Source organism: Engystomops pustulosus, chromosome 3 (genome assembly GCF_040894005.1).
Source record: "Engystomops pustulosus chromosome 3, aEngPut4.maternal, whole genome shotgun sequence".
NCBI lineage: Eukaryota > Metazoa > Chordata > Amphibia > Anura > Leptodactylidae > Engystomops > Engystomops pustulosus.
Window position 1 is genome coordinate 183,444,002 of NC_092413.1, and position 18,900 is coordinate 183,462,901.

The following is an 18,900-nucleotide window of genomic DNA, read 5'->3' on the forward strand; positions in this document are numbered from 1 at the left end:
CGATGTTCTGAGGTTCCTCTGGTTCTGGTGGATATGGATTAGAACATTAGGTGGGGCTGGATGATGTAGGCTGCAGCAATGTAATAGCGGATTTTCATAACCTCTTTGCAAAGCACAAGTGATGGCGCACAGTCCAGCTAATCCAACAGTACCAGCAAAGCCTGGCCCACCTGCAGTATCAGACTCTCTGGGAACTCTCATGGCACTTGTGACTTAAGCAAAATGGGATTCTATATCCACCCAGTGATGTGGACTCTCCAGGTGTAAGATATCTTTTTAGGAACGTGTGAATTTTACCTGCTTCCTGCTAAAAGGTTTATGCAAGGCAACAGGTTTAGGAGTGCACCTCTCCTAGCTATCAGCCTTCCCACATGGTGTTTTTCATGCTTTTTTTAAATACATCCAAAACCCAAGTGGGAGGGGGGTTTGCCTGAAACGCATGCGTTTTTGTCAAACCCCCTCCCACTTTCGTTTTGGATTTGTTTAAAAACTAGAAAAAAAAACACGCGTAGGAAGGCACCCTCAGGCTACATTCGCACGAATGTATACAAGTCCCCCATACACGGCAATGGGCTCACGGCTCTGTACAGGTGTATACAGTGCAGCACACATGCGTTCCTCCCCGATGTATGCCCACCGGACATCGTGTGAATGTAGCCTTTAAAGGGATTTTACCAAGCTTTCCCTTATCCTGTGATTAAGGGATAACAAGCTGATCGGTGAAAGTCCAACTCCTGGTTCCCCTTCCAGTTATGAGTAAGGGTCTCCCAGCCATCTGGAAAAAGAGGCCCTGTTCTCACTAATTGTTGGACAAGTAGCAGGAGTGTGTCGGCACTCCCATTCACAGGGGGAGATTTATTAATACTACATCTCTGCATGTGTCTATGTAGTTCTGGTGCATTGGAATTGAAATCTACACCAGGTCCGACCCGGTAAAGATTATAGCTATAACAGGCACCAGAAGAGGTTATAGTAAATTTAGCCTGACCTGTGCATGCTTGTCCTGCTGTTCAACCCATCATTAATTATGATCCCTGTTCTCCAGGTTGCTAGGGGTTCTGTTCACATAATTGATTGGAGTCTCAGCAGTTGAACCCTTACTGATCAGCTTGCTATATCCTAGACACAGGACTCCAATTTCATCACTTGATACAACCCCTTTAGTAAGTACTCTTGCATGCAGCATTTAAAAATCAAAATCCAGCATGATAAATCGGGAACAATTACTTGCCCCTCTGCAAGCTATGGGGAAATGGAGGGAGTTTATTCCTACATTTCAGGATGAGACTGTTTCAGAAATCCTCTCCTCCCATCTCAGAGTCTTTCCTATGAACAAGAGGATGACACAACTCTATATCATACACCAGGAATGGGACATGCACCCAACACTGCTTTTCCGCAATCATATATTTCACTTTCCTTCCATCAAATACAGGCAGTACTGATGGCACATGCTTACAAAACTGGAATTTCTGGATCTCCTGAGATTATATTGTAATCTCTTAAGGTAAACTGAGACTGAAATGTAATTCAGATCTGTGTTAGTCAATGAACAGTGTCTGTAAAATGTATATACCAATTTTTAGTTAAAAAAAAATACATCAAGAACTGCACGAGTAGTGAGGAAAGGGAGCTAAGGTGAGACAGTGTAACATCCTGTAAAGCCAGATCATAGAGAGGCTAGGGTCATTAGAATAATTAATAAAGTTGAAATATAAGAAGATTACCACAGTCACGGTGCCTGGATCTATGAGTAATGTTCCTGGTTTATCATGATGGATTTTTGATTGTAGATTTTTGGTTCTCCATGTTCACAGAATTGGGGTCTGTGCAGGGATTTGTAAGCTAAAACCATAAATGGTTCATTCCATTACACCTTTTCTTTGTGTAGGTTCATAGTAAAGCAGGTTAAAAAGACATTGGTCCATCAAGTCCAACCTATTTTTGGGTTTGGTATAAAAATATTGGTGGAGCTTATCACCATATAAGCCAAGGTTATCGGCACAAAAATTTTCTGAAAAACTCAAATTCTGCTTATACTGGAGTATAGTCAAAATTCCCCTTTCGGGTGCCCAGAAGCCCCCCCCCTTCCCCTGCTGGGCTTCTCTTCTTCCATCGGCTGCAGCAGGTCCGTGCATAGCTATGTGAGTCTCTGCTGTGATCATAGTGCCCAGGCTGTGTGCACTGACCTGGAGCTGAAGAAAGAAGAGGACCTGCCTGGGGCATCAGAAAGGTAAGTACTTAGTTTTTTGGGTTTTTTGTGCTGGGAAAACATGGGGCTGGCTGGCTATATACTGGGAGGCTGTGAACAATGCGTTTCCCACCCTCGGCTTATACTTGAGTCAATAGGTTTCCCCAGTTTTTGGTGGTAAAATTAGGTGAGTCTGCTTATACTCGGGTCGGCTTATACTTGAGTATACATAAAGCAACTTTTTAATGAGTTACAGCATTAAGGTAAGTAAGAATGTTTTCATGCTTAGTTTTATGGGCAAGGAATGTCAGAATTACCGCAAAATCTGGGAAAAAAGGGCAACAAAAACACAAAGATGTAGAGCCTTGGACAAATGGGGGGAGTGCACAACCCCCAGTGGACACGGTCACCACAGCCAGGCCTCAACTCCTAGTTTAAAACCCACTGAAAAATGGAGTTAACATTGGGTTCTAAACATATATTTTTATTTGGTAAAAATTTAAAATGTAACTCTTTAACGCTTTGCACCGTACATGTACGGGGCGCAGAGGTGTGGAGGCTGTATGAAGAGGGCTTACGGGTTGAGCCCTCTTCATACAGAGGTGGTGTGTGCTGCATATTTCAGCAAACACCCACTGCTACTACCCGCTATCTGTGCTAGCACTGATCGCGGGTATTGACCCTTCCGATTTCACCGGTGGCATTTAAAATACAGCAGCGCCATCTTTGTTCCGATCACCGATGTCATGGCATCTGCAGTTTTGTTACAATAAGCTATTGGCTCATTGTAATGAATACTGTGTAGAACGATAGGATCATCTAGGGTTAAAGTACCCAAGTGGGTTTAAAAAAATAAACTCCAATCACCCACCTAGAACTGATATAAAACTTAATAAACAGTGCAAATCCCAAACATGTTGGGTATTGCCACATCTCAAAATGCCTAATCTACCAAAATATAAAAAAAAGGTTGCTTCCGGCAGGGAGCCCCATAACGGAAAATAGCGCCCAAATGTCCGGAACGCCACTTTTATGCCATTTTATATCACATAAAAATGTAATAAGAGATCAAAATGTTGCAGAGTCCTCAAAATGGTAGCAATGAAAACGTCGGCTCAGTTCACAAAAAATGACACCAAACACAGCTCCGTACAGCGAAGTATGAAAAAGTTATTAGCGTCAGAAGATGGCAAAACAACAATTTTTTTTTTCATACACATTTAATTTTTGAAAATACACAATAAAACCTATATAAATATGATATCACCGTGAAAGTCCTAAAAACTGAGCCCACATGAAAGTGACATAAAGTTCTTCTCCACATTTGGAATTTTTCACCAGCTTCCCAGTACACGGCATGGAATAATAAATAACGTCACCTGAGAAATCAAATTTTTTTACGCAGAAAATAACCCTTCGCACAGCTCTGTACACAAAAAAATGAAAAAGTTATTGACTTTTGAAGAACGAGAGTGAAAAATGCACCAAAAAAACCCCTGTGTCCTTGTCTTTAAGGCGTTAATGACAATTACATCAACACTGATATGTCATGGATATTTACAATGGAACCATACTAAGCCTCTAAAATCCAAGTCTCTATCAATATATGTATGTAAATCACCAAAAAACCTGAGATAAATACCTCCAATAAGGTGCAAATTGTTAATATCAAGTGCCAGTGCTTATAAAAGGGCTCAGATTACCCAGGCCCTTGATATTTGCAATTTGCACCTTATTGGAGGGATTTATCTCATAAGTTTTTTGGCGATTTTGCATACATATACAGGCAGTCCCCGGGTTACATACAAGATAGGGTCTTTAGGTTTGTTCTTAAGTTGAATTTGTATGTAAGTCGGAACTGTATATTTTATCACTGTAACCCCAGCCAGAACTTTTTTGGTCTCTGTGACAATTGGATTTTAAAAATGTTGGGTTGTCATAAGAACCAGGATTAACACTAAAGCTTCATTACAGACACCTGTGATATCTGTTACAGCTGATTATTGTAGCCTAGGACTAAAGTACAATAAATTACCAATATCCATTGGTCCGTTTGTAACCAGGGGTCGTATGTAAGTCGAGTGTTCTTAAGTAGGGGACCACCTGTATTGATAGAGACTTGGATTTTGGAGGCTTAGTATGGTTCCATTGTAAATATCCATGACACATCAGTGTTGATCTGGTTATCATTAAAATGTTGTTTTTAATGGAAAATAACGATGATATATCTTTAAAAACTGATGCTAAAGGGGTATTTCCACTTCGGCAAATTAATGTTATTGTTTGTATGATGAAAAATAATATAATTTTCCAATATACTTTCTGTATCAATTCCTCACAGTTCTCTAGATCTCTGCTTGCTGTCCTGCTTCTATGTTACCTCCAGTGGGCAGAAATCATGGTCTGATGACTCTCTGTGATATAACGAGCCGTGCACCTGTGTGACCATGGTCAGATTTATGTCCACTGGAAGTAAACAAGGAAAATTTCTATAGCAGGACAGCAAGCAGAGATCTAGAAAACCGTGATGAATTGATATAGAAAGTATATTGGAAATTGAATTACTTATTGTAATGGGAATACCCCTCCATTTTTCAGTGGGTTTTGAATTAATGATAGAGGTTGGGTTGTGGCTTTTACAAGGGGCCTCTTAGGTGCTGGGCTCTGCCTTCTGAGATTGTTTGATGCTTGTTGAATTTTTGGGTTTCTAGTTTGCCTGCATCTTGGTGGATTATATATTTGTCACCATCCTAGCAGATTTGCACCAGCCCATAACTTTTTATTTGGATATTTGGCAGCACTACATACAGAAGCCATCTCTCTTGTCGGAGCGGTAATTACCTCCACGCTGGTCATGCACCTCCTGTCCAACCATGAGCCCACCTACCACTAACACTAATAAGTCTTTGGTTGTAGGCACATCTGATACATCTTGAGTTTTTCTTTAAATTTTTGACTCTGTTTTCTACATACTGTAATTTGCTTCGTTAACTCTTTACTAACATTTTACATCTGTTATGTTTAAGTTGGCCATTTTCTTTGTATTTGTTGCCATATCCTTCAGTTCTTAGAATTATTAGCTGTATGTCAATATGTAACTAGTGATGAATTGCTGAATGGATATGATGGGGGAGTAATCGCCCACTGGGCAATAATTTTAGTTTTTATTTTTTAGTTATTTTTTAGCCCATTGTCATAATTGAGTAGGACTTTTACACCTATTTCTGTGTCGTACTTTGGTGGTAGCGATTTCCAAAATATACGCTGTTGCCATATTTAACTGGTCACCGCCATGTGTTCATCTTAATGCAGTTTCTCTCATATGTCTATACTTAAACTTCATATATAATTTACAAAAAAAAATCCATTTATAATGTATTTACAAGTGGTTCATCTGTCCCTTCAGTTTCTATGATGGTGTCCTTTATCCATGAGATATAATTGGATACTCTTGTGTACACACCGTATTTTCCTTCTTGAGCACATCCTTCGCCCCAGCTCACTACACCGACCAGGTACCAGGTGTTGCGATATAACACAGCAAATGGACCTCCGCTGTCTCCTTTACAAGAGTCTCTTGCCTCAATATTGTATCCAGCACAGAACATGTTGCCTGTTAACACCAAATTAGTCGACTCCATGCAAGTGTCTTGGCTGACGATAGGGACTCGAACCTTGAGTAGGAAGCGACTGGCTCGTCCTCTATAGCGTGTAGCTCCCCATCCACTTACTTGCCCTATCTCACCCTCTTGAGTCAACAGACGTCCAAGCCCAGGGCTCGGCAAGCAGATGGGTCGTACGTAATCGCTGAAGATTGCTGGGCTACGCAAATACAAAAGGGCAATGTCGTGGTCATAAAATTCCCCCAAATAGTATGGGTGGGAGAAGACTTTCAGTACTGCAATCTTCTGCTCATCCTTATCCCTCCGGTATTTGTCATAGTCCCCTAGAAAATACAGATGAATATAAGAATAATTCTTTAAAAACTGCTCTATATTTATTAATCCCTATCATTTTAATATGCATTTTTTTTGTTTTTGTAAATACATGACACATAATTAACACTGTAACTCTACTTTTTTCTAGAGTTCTATATTATTTTCTGCATCTCCTTACACTGGTGTGTATGATTGCACATGGATACAAGTTAGATAACAAATTGTGCGCTACATCAATTCATCTATTTCTTCCAATTGAAATATTAAATATTTTACTGATGTTTTTATAAACTGTATTTATGTATCGCAGTTTTAGTGATCACAACTCACCAATTGTAACATGATGGGGGTTAATGCTCTCGAAGCAGTGGGCGGCAGACACTACCCAGCGCTGGCTTATCAGGCTGCCACTGCAGAAGTCTGTGTCTCGAGCTGTACGGATCATAACCTGAAACGGGTATCATAAAGGGAGAGAGATATAAAATGCTAATCCATGGCCTACAAATGATGTATAACTTTCATTATTTTCAGAAATGAAACCCATGTAGCATAACTTTTTTTTTAATAGATTTTGAAATATGTCAAGGGGAATCTACATGAAAAATTCAGCTTTTATCAGCAGATTCCTGGACTTTCCAAGCTATATCCACAATATGAGTTCAAGTGCCCCTAACTTTTTTGTCAAGTACCCTTGTTCATTTTCCAAGTGCCCACTTTTTTGCAATTGCTTCCCTTCTTTTTTCAATTGCCCCCTATTGTTAAAGCCAACGCCCCACCACCACCACCACCACCACCACACACTTTTTTTTTTTTTTTTTACAGGTTCCCCCTTTCTTTGGCAAGTGGTTACTTGATTTTGGAAATTTGAGGGGGGGAGGGGTGACATCATTATTTTTTTTGTAACCTGCACAGTGGACTATGTGCCCCCTCCTGGTAGGTTTAAATAAATTGCCCACAGCGTTCTGATTCTTTTGTGTTAATGTTATTGATAGCAAAAAGTAACATGAGCTGCAGCGCTGTTTTTGCCATTATAAATAACATGGGTAAGAAAAGGTAGACTTTTATATGATCAAGGCAAGGTCTTCCATCAGCCATCAGATAAAGGTGATCATAATTCTATTCTATAACACAACAGACTATTAGACCCCAAAATCAGAGGTAAAAACATAGCTTAGGAAACACATGTTCATAACCACATTACATGTGACAGTATAATACAGACATATACACACATGTATATGTATAATGCAGACATATACACACACACAGATTTATGTATAATGTACACATACACATATGCGTATAAGACAGAAATATAAACACAAATCCTTACCCACCGTACTAATTTTTTTGCATTACAGTAAACCTCAACTTTTAGACAGTGTAAACCTATACCAAGGGACAATCCCAGGATTAGGGACTTTTTCCCAATGTTCTGACTTGCTGGATTACGGTAATAATGCAGAGAGGAGGCAGCTTCCTGCATTATCCCTGTGCCTCCTCTCCAACTACTGTGTGTAGCAGAGCCGGCAGCTCCCTGCATTATCCCTGTGCTTCTGCTGCAAATAATTCATATTTCATGGTTTCGTTAATTTACATTATTATTGGAAAGCTAATAAATGACACATTTGAGATGGTGTATGTCAATGTTTTTTTTTACAGGCAATCTGTTATCCTTTATAGAAAAAAATATAGATATATTTAACCATTTTATAGAATAATAAAGTATATGAAGGTAGAATTCAAGGAAGATTGTATGTTTGTTAAGGATTTTGGATATTTCGTAGACTGGTTCAATAAAATGGGCCAAACGTGCAGAAAAATCTGGCGTAATGTAAGCCAACAACAAGGAGGTTTAAAGTTGGACTAAACAATCTAATTCTGGATGATGAATCTGGTTCAGTATAAAACATTTTCATAAATTGTCCTCATTGCGGTTCCTTTCAGTCCTTGTACCCTTTATGTACTTTTAAACAAAACTTAAGTGATGCCACATAAAAAAATTAGTAAATGAATGAAAATGTGCACATACCTGCCAGGGGCATTGTCCCAGCTCGCAGAGCATCCCACCAACAATACGATCTCTATCTGAGCTGTTCAGAATTGTTCCAATGTAGTCATCCTCCCAGGTTGTTCCCTTTCCATCCTCGCCTTCTGTAGTGAGGTTCTTATTATCTATTCCAGTAAGATTATGAGAAGGGACATTCTTCACCTCTCCGACTGATGTGTGTAACCGCTCAGTATCAACTCTCTGCTCTGTCTCATTATTTCCCTTTGAGCTGTTTGTAGGGGCTACGGCTGTTGTTGAATTAGAAAATGAATTCTCTGTTTCGAGTAAATCTGAATTGGAGCGGCCAAGAGGTTCTTGCTCATCTTGCAATGAGCGGGGTGAACTGGTTGTGAGCCCACATGGGAATCGAGCTAAAGTTGAATGGGAAACACGGGTTATTGCTGATACATTTGATAGCTGTACAATTTGTTTAGCTCCCTCTGCTCTATAACATGCTGCACGCAGATAATGTTCTACATACAATCTGCTCAGCTTCTCCTACAAATAGGACACTATGTACATTCTGCTTAGCTTCTCCTACTCTATAACATGCTGCCTGCAGATTGTTCATCTACAGTTAGGACACTAGGTACAATCTGCTTCTCCTGCTCTATAACATGCTGCCTGCAAATTTATCTACGATTACTTTTTCAAATGAGAGGAAAGACACAGCTTACCAGATTTGGCACATTTCTTCCCATCCTCTTCCAGGATATACCCCTGTGCACAGGAGCAGATTACACTGAGTGACCGCGCTGTATCCGTACAGTACTGCCAGCATCCTCCATTGTTATACCAGCACTCATACCGCACTGCAAGCAAAGTAATAGTTCAAGTTCTCTTTACCATTAATTCACCTGGTAACTTCTACGGTATTCACATCATAAAGCATATCAGCTCAGATACATGATATCAACTCCATATATTTTAGGCAGTAAAATATTCAGTGAGAACAATCCTCATTGTTATTTCTTTGCTTTCATTGCATTGTTTAAAACAAGCGACTCTTTCCCCTATTTAGAGTTCCTTCAAACAAAAGGCTATACCCTGCATTGCCCGGAAAACCTGTATCTAGCAATGCAACACAACATTCTCACCATTCCCAACATTCTCAATGGTTTTCTCACCATTTTCACAGTGCCTTCCAGTATACCGTGGTGGACATAGACATGTGTACGTGTAGTGATACTGCTGGCAGATTCCCCCATTCGTACATGGATTGTCTTTACAGGGACTGAGGTCTATAAGGGGATAATCAAAAAGAGTGAATAGTGCACAATAGTTTCACATAATAATAATTCCTTTATATAGCGCACACAAAGCTTGCCAAATTGGTCCCTGTCCCCAATGGGGCTCACAATCTAATCATCCTACCAGCATGTTTTAGATTGGGGGAGGAAACCGGAGGACTCGGAGGAAACCCAAGCAAACACGGAGAGAACATACAAACTCTTTGCAGATGTTGACCTGGAACTTGAACCCAGGTCTCCAGCACTGCAAGGCTGTAATGTTAACCACTAAGCCACCATGCTGCCCTAATGTCATTCCCATAGAGGGAGATTGACAAAAACTGAGCAGAAGTCTTGCATAATTTGTGAAAAAATAACATTCCTTGTACCAGATTTATCAAGTAATTCAACGGGAATTCATGATTTACCTACTTGGACCAAACGCTAGGTTATGTAGGTCTATGTCCACACTAGCCACCCATACATATGAAAACTTGCACACCACATACATGAAAAAAAAAATCTGCTAATTAAGCTGAAGTGCTTTGTATTGTGAGGGGCATTAGTGGACTTCTATCAGGGAAATTTTGGCATGAAAGGAGCGTCTAGACCAGTGGTGGTCAACCTATGGCACAGGTGCCAGAGGCGTCACTCGGAGCCCTCTCTGTGGGCACCCAGGCCATCACCCCACCATGAAGTTCACCAGACAGGACTCAAAGAATCTTCCTATAATGATAGATGAATTAGCCCTCCTCCTGTCAACTGCGTTGGTGCCGTTATCGGGCTGAACAATTGAAAGTTGTCAAAAAACAAGGAGAAATAAATCACTGCTTAAATTGCTGTGCTGGTACCTTGCAGTAAATAAGTGGCTTTTGGTTGAAGTTTGGGCACTGAGGCTCTAAAAGGTTAGCCATCACTGGTGTAGACAATAAAAACAAAGGTTTGGTGACGTGTGGGCATAGCCTTACACAACATAGCAGTTCTGGTAGGTAAAGTATGGTGACCCATAACAGAACTTTTTCTGGTAGGTAAAGTATGGTGACCCATAACAAAAAAGCTGTGGCTTTTACTTTACTTTACTTTAAAATTACTTCCAAAATTTACATTCACATTCAGTTTCATTAAACTGCCATATATATACATTTCTTCAATTAATTATTTATTTAAAAATGTTCCTGTGTGAAGATAATTTCCCATAAATGTAGTGATATGTTCCCTTACAAACAAGACTGTGTCCTTGCATACGGCCACCTCTGCTGGAGGGATTTCACAAAGAAACAAAAGGTTATTGTATATGAAATGTCCGGGAGTTACTGCATGTCCCCTAGCCATCCTGTATTAATGATTGCTGAGTCCAGGTGGTCAGGCAGGACTCAATAGCGCATGTCTGGCCACCGCTGGGGTGGTCGTATCCGGGTTTCTAAGGGACAACATGGCTACATTTATGAGAAATTATCTTCACACAGGAACATTTTTTTTTATAAGCATCCAATTGAAGAAATGTTTACATATGGCAAATGAATTTAATTAAATGTGAATGCCCAGATAGGAATACCCCTTTAACTATTAATATTATCTGCTCAACAATTAAGGGCAGTATAATGTATATGGAATGGAAATTGGGTCTACAGTTGTATGAAAAAGTATTTGCACCTTACTGATTTATTTATTTTTTGGATGTTTTTTCATACTTCTGTGTTTCACCAAACATTCAATTCAAGTATCAGAAAAACAAAGCAAGTGCAGTTGTTGTCTGCATCTTATTAAGGGAAAAAGTTATGAAAACCTACAGGACCCTGTGTGAAAAAAGAGTAATCAGAGCTGTGTATTATAACTAGCCGTGCACCTGTGTGATATCACATGACCATAGACCGATGTTTGTACAAAGGAAGTAAACAATGAAGTTTCCTGTTGCTTGACAGCAAGCAGAGATCTGGAAAATCATGAATAATTGTTACAGGAGGTCTATTGGAAAAGTGTAAAACTTTTCATCGCAAAAGCAAAAATTTGCTTAAAATGGACAACCCCTCTAAGTCACTCAGATGTTCACCTGGTGGAGTGTATCATTGTCCTGCTGCATAATCCAAGCTCTCTTCAGCTTTAGGTCATGAACAGATGTCCTAACAGATGTCCTGACTTTAGCTTCTGATTTACGTGATCTCGCCAAGTCTGTAGGCACAAGCTAGACTACTCTTCTCCAAAGAGTTTGAGCAGAGCCACAGGAATAATTTTACTCACCTTGATAGATATACCAAAACTCTGTCTAGAAAAGAGAAAACACATAATGTCAGTATAACAACCATAATGCCTCCTACTAAAGATGATCGTACATCAGTTGTTCCTCTGGTAACCAGAGTGCAATGTATTTTAGTGCTTACTGTCTTTTCTGGAGACTTGAATATTTCTCGGGCCTCCTCCCTTGAACATGTCTCCTCGTAGCATTCACGTTCTAGATTTCCAGGAAGTATTTCCTCCAGAAAGCTATTGGCTCTTTTCCTAAGAACATGATGCGCTTTCTCTCTCCCGATAAAGACTAAAGAACCTAGAGGAAGATTACATATTGCTTTTGTTTCATAAGATGAGAGTTTGTTTAGACTAATAATATATACCATATAAACTCGAGTATAAGCCGAGTTTTTCACCATAATTTTTGTGCTAAAAAAGCCTGGCCTTATAGCACACATAGAACGGCGCAGTGGTGTTGCTGCCGCATGACATCATGGTGTATGTGCACGGGCAGAGCGCATAGATGCCATTGAGGAAGAGGAAGGTGAACAAAAGTTTATTATTTTTAAGGGGGTTCTGCTGCATATTTCATTAATGAGGGGCCTTTGCAGGATGTTACATTATTAAGCAGTATCTGGACATGTTATTAATGAGGGGGCTCTGCTGGACATTTTATTTATAAGGGGTCTCTGCGGAGTATTTTAATAATAAGGGGGCTCTGCTGGACATTTTATTAACGAGTGGAGGCTGCTGGACATTTTATTAAATTGTAGAGGCTGCAATTCCCACCCTCGGCTTATACTTGAGTCAATAAGTTTTCCCAGTTTTTGGTGGTAAAATTAGGCGTTTTGACTTGGGTCGGCTTATACTCGAGTATATACAGTATAGTTTTACAGGGCAAAGGCACACATTTCTGGTTCTTGATAGAAATGTATTTCGATCAATCCTTCATGGTATAAGCCTTTTTTTAGAATATATGTTTTTAGAACGTATGTTCTAAAAACAATTCCTTTTTTTAGTTAAACTATCCTCCAGTAGTGACTATACATAGGAAAGGGGTTCTGTAATAATTTACCTTACCAGATTGACAGAATGAGGTAGACAGAAGAAACAGTGTAATACACAGGAAATGTCTCATCGCGTGGCCCTGTCTGACCTGTAAAAATAAATACCATATACGTTATTATATTATGTATCAAAATGCCATAAAAGCCTAACCATGACTTACAAAGCTGTCCATATATGTCTAACCTAAGAACCCAATTCTGCCCCACAGGTAATCTCCCATCCTCACAAGACCTTCTGTCCTACTGTCCCCAATTCTCATGCATAGCCCATACTCTCTACCATGATGTGTCACCCAGCTCCAAAACCTTCAAACGTAACCCGAAAGACAAATTTAATGTCCTACAATACACAATAAACCCACTTCTATGCTCCTGCATAATTATGTAATGTTTGTGAACCTCATTTCAAATACACGGCATCATGGATAAGTACCGGTAATAATAATTTCAAGCCTGCACCATCACAATTTTTGCAATATGATGTCTTCCAGAATTTGTAACCTTTAGCCTATTAATAATATAGTGGAGAGGAGCAGTATAAATATCACTGGGGTCCATATCTCTATATCTGTGTGGGATCATTGTGTAACACAGTCATGTTTTATATTGCACAACACAAAAACTGCGTTGTGAAATGTTCACACCTTGGGATCTAGTGTTCTTTCCCACATATTATCTTCTGTGTCCTCATATCCATATACACACAACATAATATATGGACCAGGAACATTTAGGAAACCAATGAACTAATCTGATATCATGTGCTTTGACCCCAACCATTCACCTAAGTTATTTCTTGTTACATTTATCCTAGTTAGTACATACCTTGGTGGGAGTGTGAGAACTCTACGGATAGATCTTGAGGTAGGCTCTGTAGTGTGTAGATGGAACTGTATAACGGGTACAATTGTCAAGTCGGCAGAGCACATGTGGTTAATCATCATCCCAAACAAATATTGGCAGGAAGTACATCAAACAAACAGGATCAGAGCTGAAGGGGGAGGATGTTGTAAAGCCAAAAAAGTGATGACAGAGAGAGCCGATAAGTAACAGAGAAGATAAATAGGACTGCTGGTATAAATCGTAGTGGGCAGCGTCATTGGTTATCCATGTTTTCATTTATCCTGCTCTGGTGGGACTTGTTTAGAACTTTGCTCACTAATGTTAGGAAAATAATAATCATTAATAGTAGGAAAACAAAAACCTATCTGTAGGACCTCACAAGATAATACATAGGGGAGAATTTATTAACGCACTTGCACCAGAATTCTGGGGGATTTGCACCAAAACGTGTTAAATGCCTTGCATCACGTTTATCAAGGTGTTTGGACCTTTTCTTGGCAGTTTTCTGACTTGTCCTAATAAGGGGGTGGGGGGGTTTGCATATGGAAACAGGAAATAGTCTGTGCACCACAAATTCCGGTGCCAGAGGTGGCGAACCTATGGCACGGGGGCCAGAGGCAGCACTCAGAGCCCTTTCTGTGGGCACCTGGGCCATCGCCCCAGCACACCAGACAGGACTCAAAGAATCTTCCTGCAGTTCCAAGCAACTTAAAAGATGCTGCTTCCAGTCATATTTTGATACTTACTTCGCTACTTGGGACTGTAGGAAGAGGGAGAATGAGTAGCCAGGGCCGAATTATTTTTGGAGGACCTCCTGCTGGCCCCACAATTATCTCTGTGTACAGAAGGACACTGGAAAGAAGCTACAATGATGCAAATTTTCCCTCCTTTCTACTGTGTTGCTGTTCTCAGGAGGCCAGTATGGTTGAAAGTTGTTGAACAGTGAGCAATAAGGTACTGCTTTAATTTATGGTTGGCACCTTGCGATAAACAATGGGGGTTTTGGGTTGCAGTTTCGGCACTCGGCCGCTAAAAGGTTCGCCATCACTGGTTTAGACCAACGAAAACTAGGTCTGAAAACTTGAACAACAATCTTATGCTGCACCAGAATTGATAAATCTGGTGCAGGAAATACTTATTTTCTCGCCAGTTGCTGGCCAAACCTGAGATACATTGAGAAATTCCCCACACAGTGTCTTATCTGCAGGCAGTATGTTATAGTGCAGGAGAAGCTGAGCAGATAGTCCTAATGTCCTATGTGCCAGAAGCATGTCACTGATCACCAATATGGAGGGAGGGAGTAGCAAAGCTGTGCTCTCTACTTCTTCCTAATAAGTGCCCTCACATGCTGCATGCTGTGATGAAGTCTCCCATTCTTCTGCTTCAGTTCTTCATAACATGTGAGCCTACAGGAGAGCTATATGTAATTGTATATTTAGTGATATGCAAATGTGTGTATTGTATGTACATATGAATGTTGTGTGTGCAGTATGTGATCATGTGAACAGTATGTTTATACACTTGTCAGAATGTATATATTTGAGTTCTTTATTCAATACATAATGGAATGCGTTAAGAACAATCAATGTGAACCTGCTCTCATCTGAGCACAGGGCACTAATGTCGAAAGTGCCAATCTGGATCTTCTCTGGCAAATGCTCTGGTCTTGGGCTGTAAACACAACATAATTGTGAACATCGGGCCCTCATAATACTCTCATGGAGTCTGACAGTTTGAGCAGAAACATGGATTTTAGTGGCCTGCTGGAGGTCATTTCGCACCTCATGTCCCCCCCTTACACAGGTAGTAGTGGTCCTGCTGCTGGGTTGTCTACAGATACATCCACATTTCCTAGTGAACTGGTCCTCACCATGTTGCACTTCAGATGCACACACTACTTCTGCCTCTTCATGAGGTCACATCACTCCACTTCATCACAAATCTTATACATGTGCAGTACATTTGAGGGTAAATACAGTATACACCAAAAGAAATTTGGATAAGCCAGCTCACCCCCTTCCCTCATTTGAGCACTCGTGACGGTGACGGCAGGTGCACGAAAAATCACCTGAAACCCACGGACCAATGCTTGTATGTAAAGACGTGATATTCAGCACATAAAACCACTCTGGAGTAAAACACATGCCGACAGAAGTGCAGGTACATCCGGATCGACGTGTTTCGATATAAACATTTTTCATTCTTGATCTACTTCCAATACGGTAACAATCCTATTTAAAATAGACGTCACACACTGTACGTCACACAAATAGGTGGTCACTGATGGGGAAATCACCTCGTGGAAAATCACCCGCGTAACCCTCAACAGCATATGATCCCGTTGTCACATGACACAATGGAAACCATCCGCAAAACCAATCAAGCAAGGGGAGAGGTAAGGGGAGAGGTAACATTAAAAACATTACATGGTGCAAATATAATGCAGAGATCAGAGGTCGCACTAACATTTTTCCAGAAGGGTAATAATACTCCTCTCACCATTTTTGAGGAGTATTTTTAGCTGAGGAAGAGTATGGAATTTTCAGTTAATACAAATATATAAGTTGTATAAATTGTTAATAGCCAGCCGCAAACCCCCTACATCCCCACACTGAGCAGGCTGGGGCTGCCGCCTCTAAATTTATTTCATTTATTTTTGGGGGGTTGAGGACATAACACTTTTTTTTTTACACAGTTTATTTTTTACTAGATAATCCTTCCCAAAAACATAAGCCTTCTGACCAATGCACTTGCGTTCACTAACTAGCAAGATGTGTTTGGCCGCGATAAAGTTGTTACTTAGTGAGCACAAGTGTTTTGGTTCAGGGAGGATTTTTTTCAATACAATGTGAAAACATTGGGGTCTTTGGTGTATTTATTTATTTTATCCCTTACTTAAAATGCCTGGATCATTGTACAAGCACTGTTATCTCCTGTGTCCCCCCTCCTCATAGATTGTAAGCTCCTGTGATCATTGTACAAGCATTGTCACCTCCTCCTCATAGATTGTAAGCTCTTGTGACCATTGTACAAGCACTGTCATCTCCTGTGTCCTCTCCTCCTCATAGATTGTAAGCTCTTGTGACCATTGTACAAGCACGGTCATCTCCTGTGTCCCCTCCTCCTCATAGATTGTAAGCTCTTGTGACCATTGTACAAGCACTGTCATCTCCTGTGTCCTCTCCTCCTCATAGATTGTAAGCTCTTGTGACCATTGTACAAGCACTGTCATCTCCTGTGTCCCCTCCTCCTCATAGATTGTAAGCTCTTGTGACCATTGTACAAGCACTGTCATCTCCTGTGTCCCCCTCCTCCTAATAGATTGTAAGCTCTTGTGACCATTGTACAAGCACCGTCACCTCCTGTGTCCCCTCCTCCTCATAGATTGTAAGCTCTTGTGACCATTGAACAAGCACTGTCATCTCCTGTGTCCCCTCCTCTTAATAGATTGTAAGCTCTTGCGACCATTGTACAAGCACTGTCACCTCCTGTGTCCCCTCCTCCTCATAGATTGTAAGCTCTTGTGACCATTGTACAAGCAACCCACCCATGCATAGCATTTTCAATCATAACTATTTTGTACTTTATTGAATACATGTTATGTCAGGCTCAGGTAACCAATATTAATCAATTGAACTCCCTGGGAATAGGTCAGTCACACAAACCTGTGAGAACACCACAGCAGACACAGGACCCCCACCACAGCAGGCACAGGACCCCCACCACAGCAGGCACAGGACCACCACCACAGATGACAACAAACTCCTTTGGAATCAAACGCTTCTCCACTCTCTTTTCTCAGACTTTGCCAAGTCTGCTAGTGCGCATGTGCAGCTGTATATATTAGAGCTAGAGAGACGGGTCAGGAGGGGAGGAGGAGCTGAGACCCCTGTAAAGGTCACATGTCCTGTCCTCCTGCTTGTGCTTGCCCTGCCCCTTTTTAGTGTAATGTGATTCCCCTGCTGCTCCCTATATGTGAAATGAGCTTGGAGAAGACAGTGACCGGCAGCAGTGAGTGTTCAGGGGGCGTGGCTTCATCTTCCCTTCTGCCGGCAGAAGCAGAGACCTCTCTGCAGTGTAGTGGTCAGTGTGCACGTGACTGCTCTGTGCGCTCCGCTGTCCGCTCTGTCCTTACACACTAGCAGGCAGCAGCTGCACATCGCTACTGCGGAGAGCCAGCGCTTTTACAAGAAAATCACCAAGCGTATTTATACGCTTGGTGGTTTTTTTGGAGAGTAAATCAGCCTCTGCATGCGTCATAGACGCTTGTAGAGGCGTTATCGCGATCTCTGGCAGAGATGGAACTAAAGTTACACAAAATAATATAACTGTATAGAAAAGTCTGCTTATTATGTGCAACATCCCGCACCGGGGCCTAGCCTTTTCTTGTGGGCCTGGAGGCAGCCGGGGCTCAGAATACCGGACTGGCTGGCTATTGCGGCCTATGGTCACAGTGCTTGGTATGGGGACCAGAGGGCTGTGATGTGTGCAAGGAATATGGAGGGAGAGGCTGATGCAGTGGTTTCTCCCTGGGGCAACCTCTGAGGTGTCAGTAGGATGAATCCCTGGGTGATGGATGGGGAAACCCGTGGTGGAAAACAGCCGTATCCAGGGACCAGATGGAGGCACTGTTGCGCAAATCAACTTACAGTTCTCTATTCAAAAGCAGGCAACAGGTAAAATGATGAACAGCAGATTCCTTAAGCTGGAAAGGTCATCGAGAGCCGGTGCTCGCAGCCTGATAGTAGATGCAGGCTGGGCTGGTTCAGATGGATCTGAGTCCGGATGGTGGAGCTGAAGTTCTGGGCTTAAGTCTCCGGACTTGATCTGGATGCTATGAAGTAGGCCTGAGGCAATAGAAGTTCCTGGGATTAATGGCTGTGGCAACACTGAAGGTGTGCTGCTCACTCTCCTTGGATCTGCAGTCTGACTGAACAGACTGACTAAGAGTGAACATGAAGAAGACTGAACAGACTGAATCTTGTGCTTCTGCCCAGCAGGGGTTTATATACTCCCCTGGTCTCCAATCATCTTCCAGCTTATGTTACAGAAACACTATTGGATAATCACATTATACAATTAATTGTTGCCTTATCAGACAGTAGCTATAGCTGCAATTACAGAATATCTCAGTTCTAGAAACTTCCTAGAGGGTTCATTACTCCCCCTAACAGCTCCTGACCTGGAGAGGGCGCTATTCGTAATAGCCACGTGCCTTTGCAGGGGTGTTGCACATGTATATCTCTAAAATTAGAGATTGAGGAAACATTCACAGAATTGTTCCCAACGTCGGAAAAATGCCGGCGAATTCTGATTCATAGGGGGCTCGCTGTGTCCCATGTACTGTTTAGGACAG

The 18,900-nt window shown here is 41.3% G+C and overlaps 1 protein-coding gene across 1 annotated transcript; it reads right to left on the bottom strand.

Annotated features, from left to right (window-relative positions):
- Nucleotides 1-4,727: 4,727 nt before the first annotated feature.
- LOC140122389 (coagulation factor X-like) lies at nt 4,728-13,620 on the bottom strand. The gene is made up of 9 exons (XM_072143180.1): nt 13,527-13,620; nt 12,715-12,790; nt 11,787-11,950; nt 11,647-11,671; nt 9,307-9,420; nt 8,857-8,991; nt 8,162-8,550; nt 6,460-6,577; nt 4,728-6,137 (listed from the first exon to the last, which is right to left on the bottom strand). The coding sequence occupies exons 2-9, from the start codon at nt 12,770-12,772 to the stop codon at nt 5,560-5,562; spliced, it is 1,581 nt and encodes a 526-aa protein (XP_071999281.1). The 5' UTR covers nt 12,773-12,790; nt 13,527-13,620; the 3' UTR covers nt 4,728-5,559.
- Nucleotides 13,621-18,900: the final 5,280 nt, after the last annotated feature.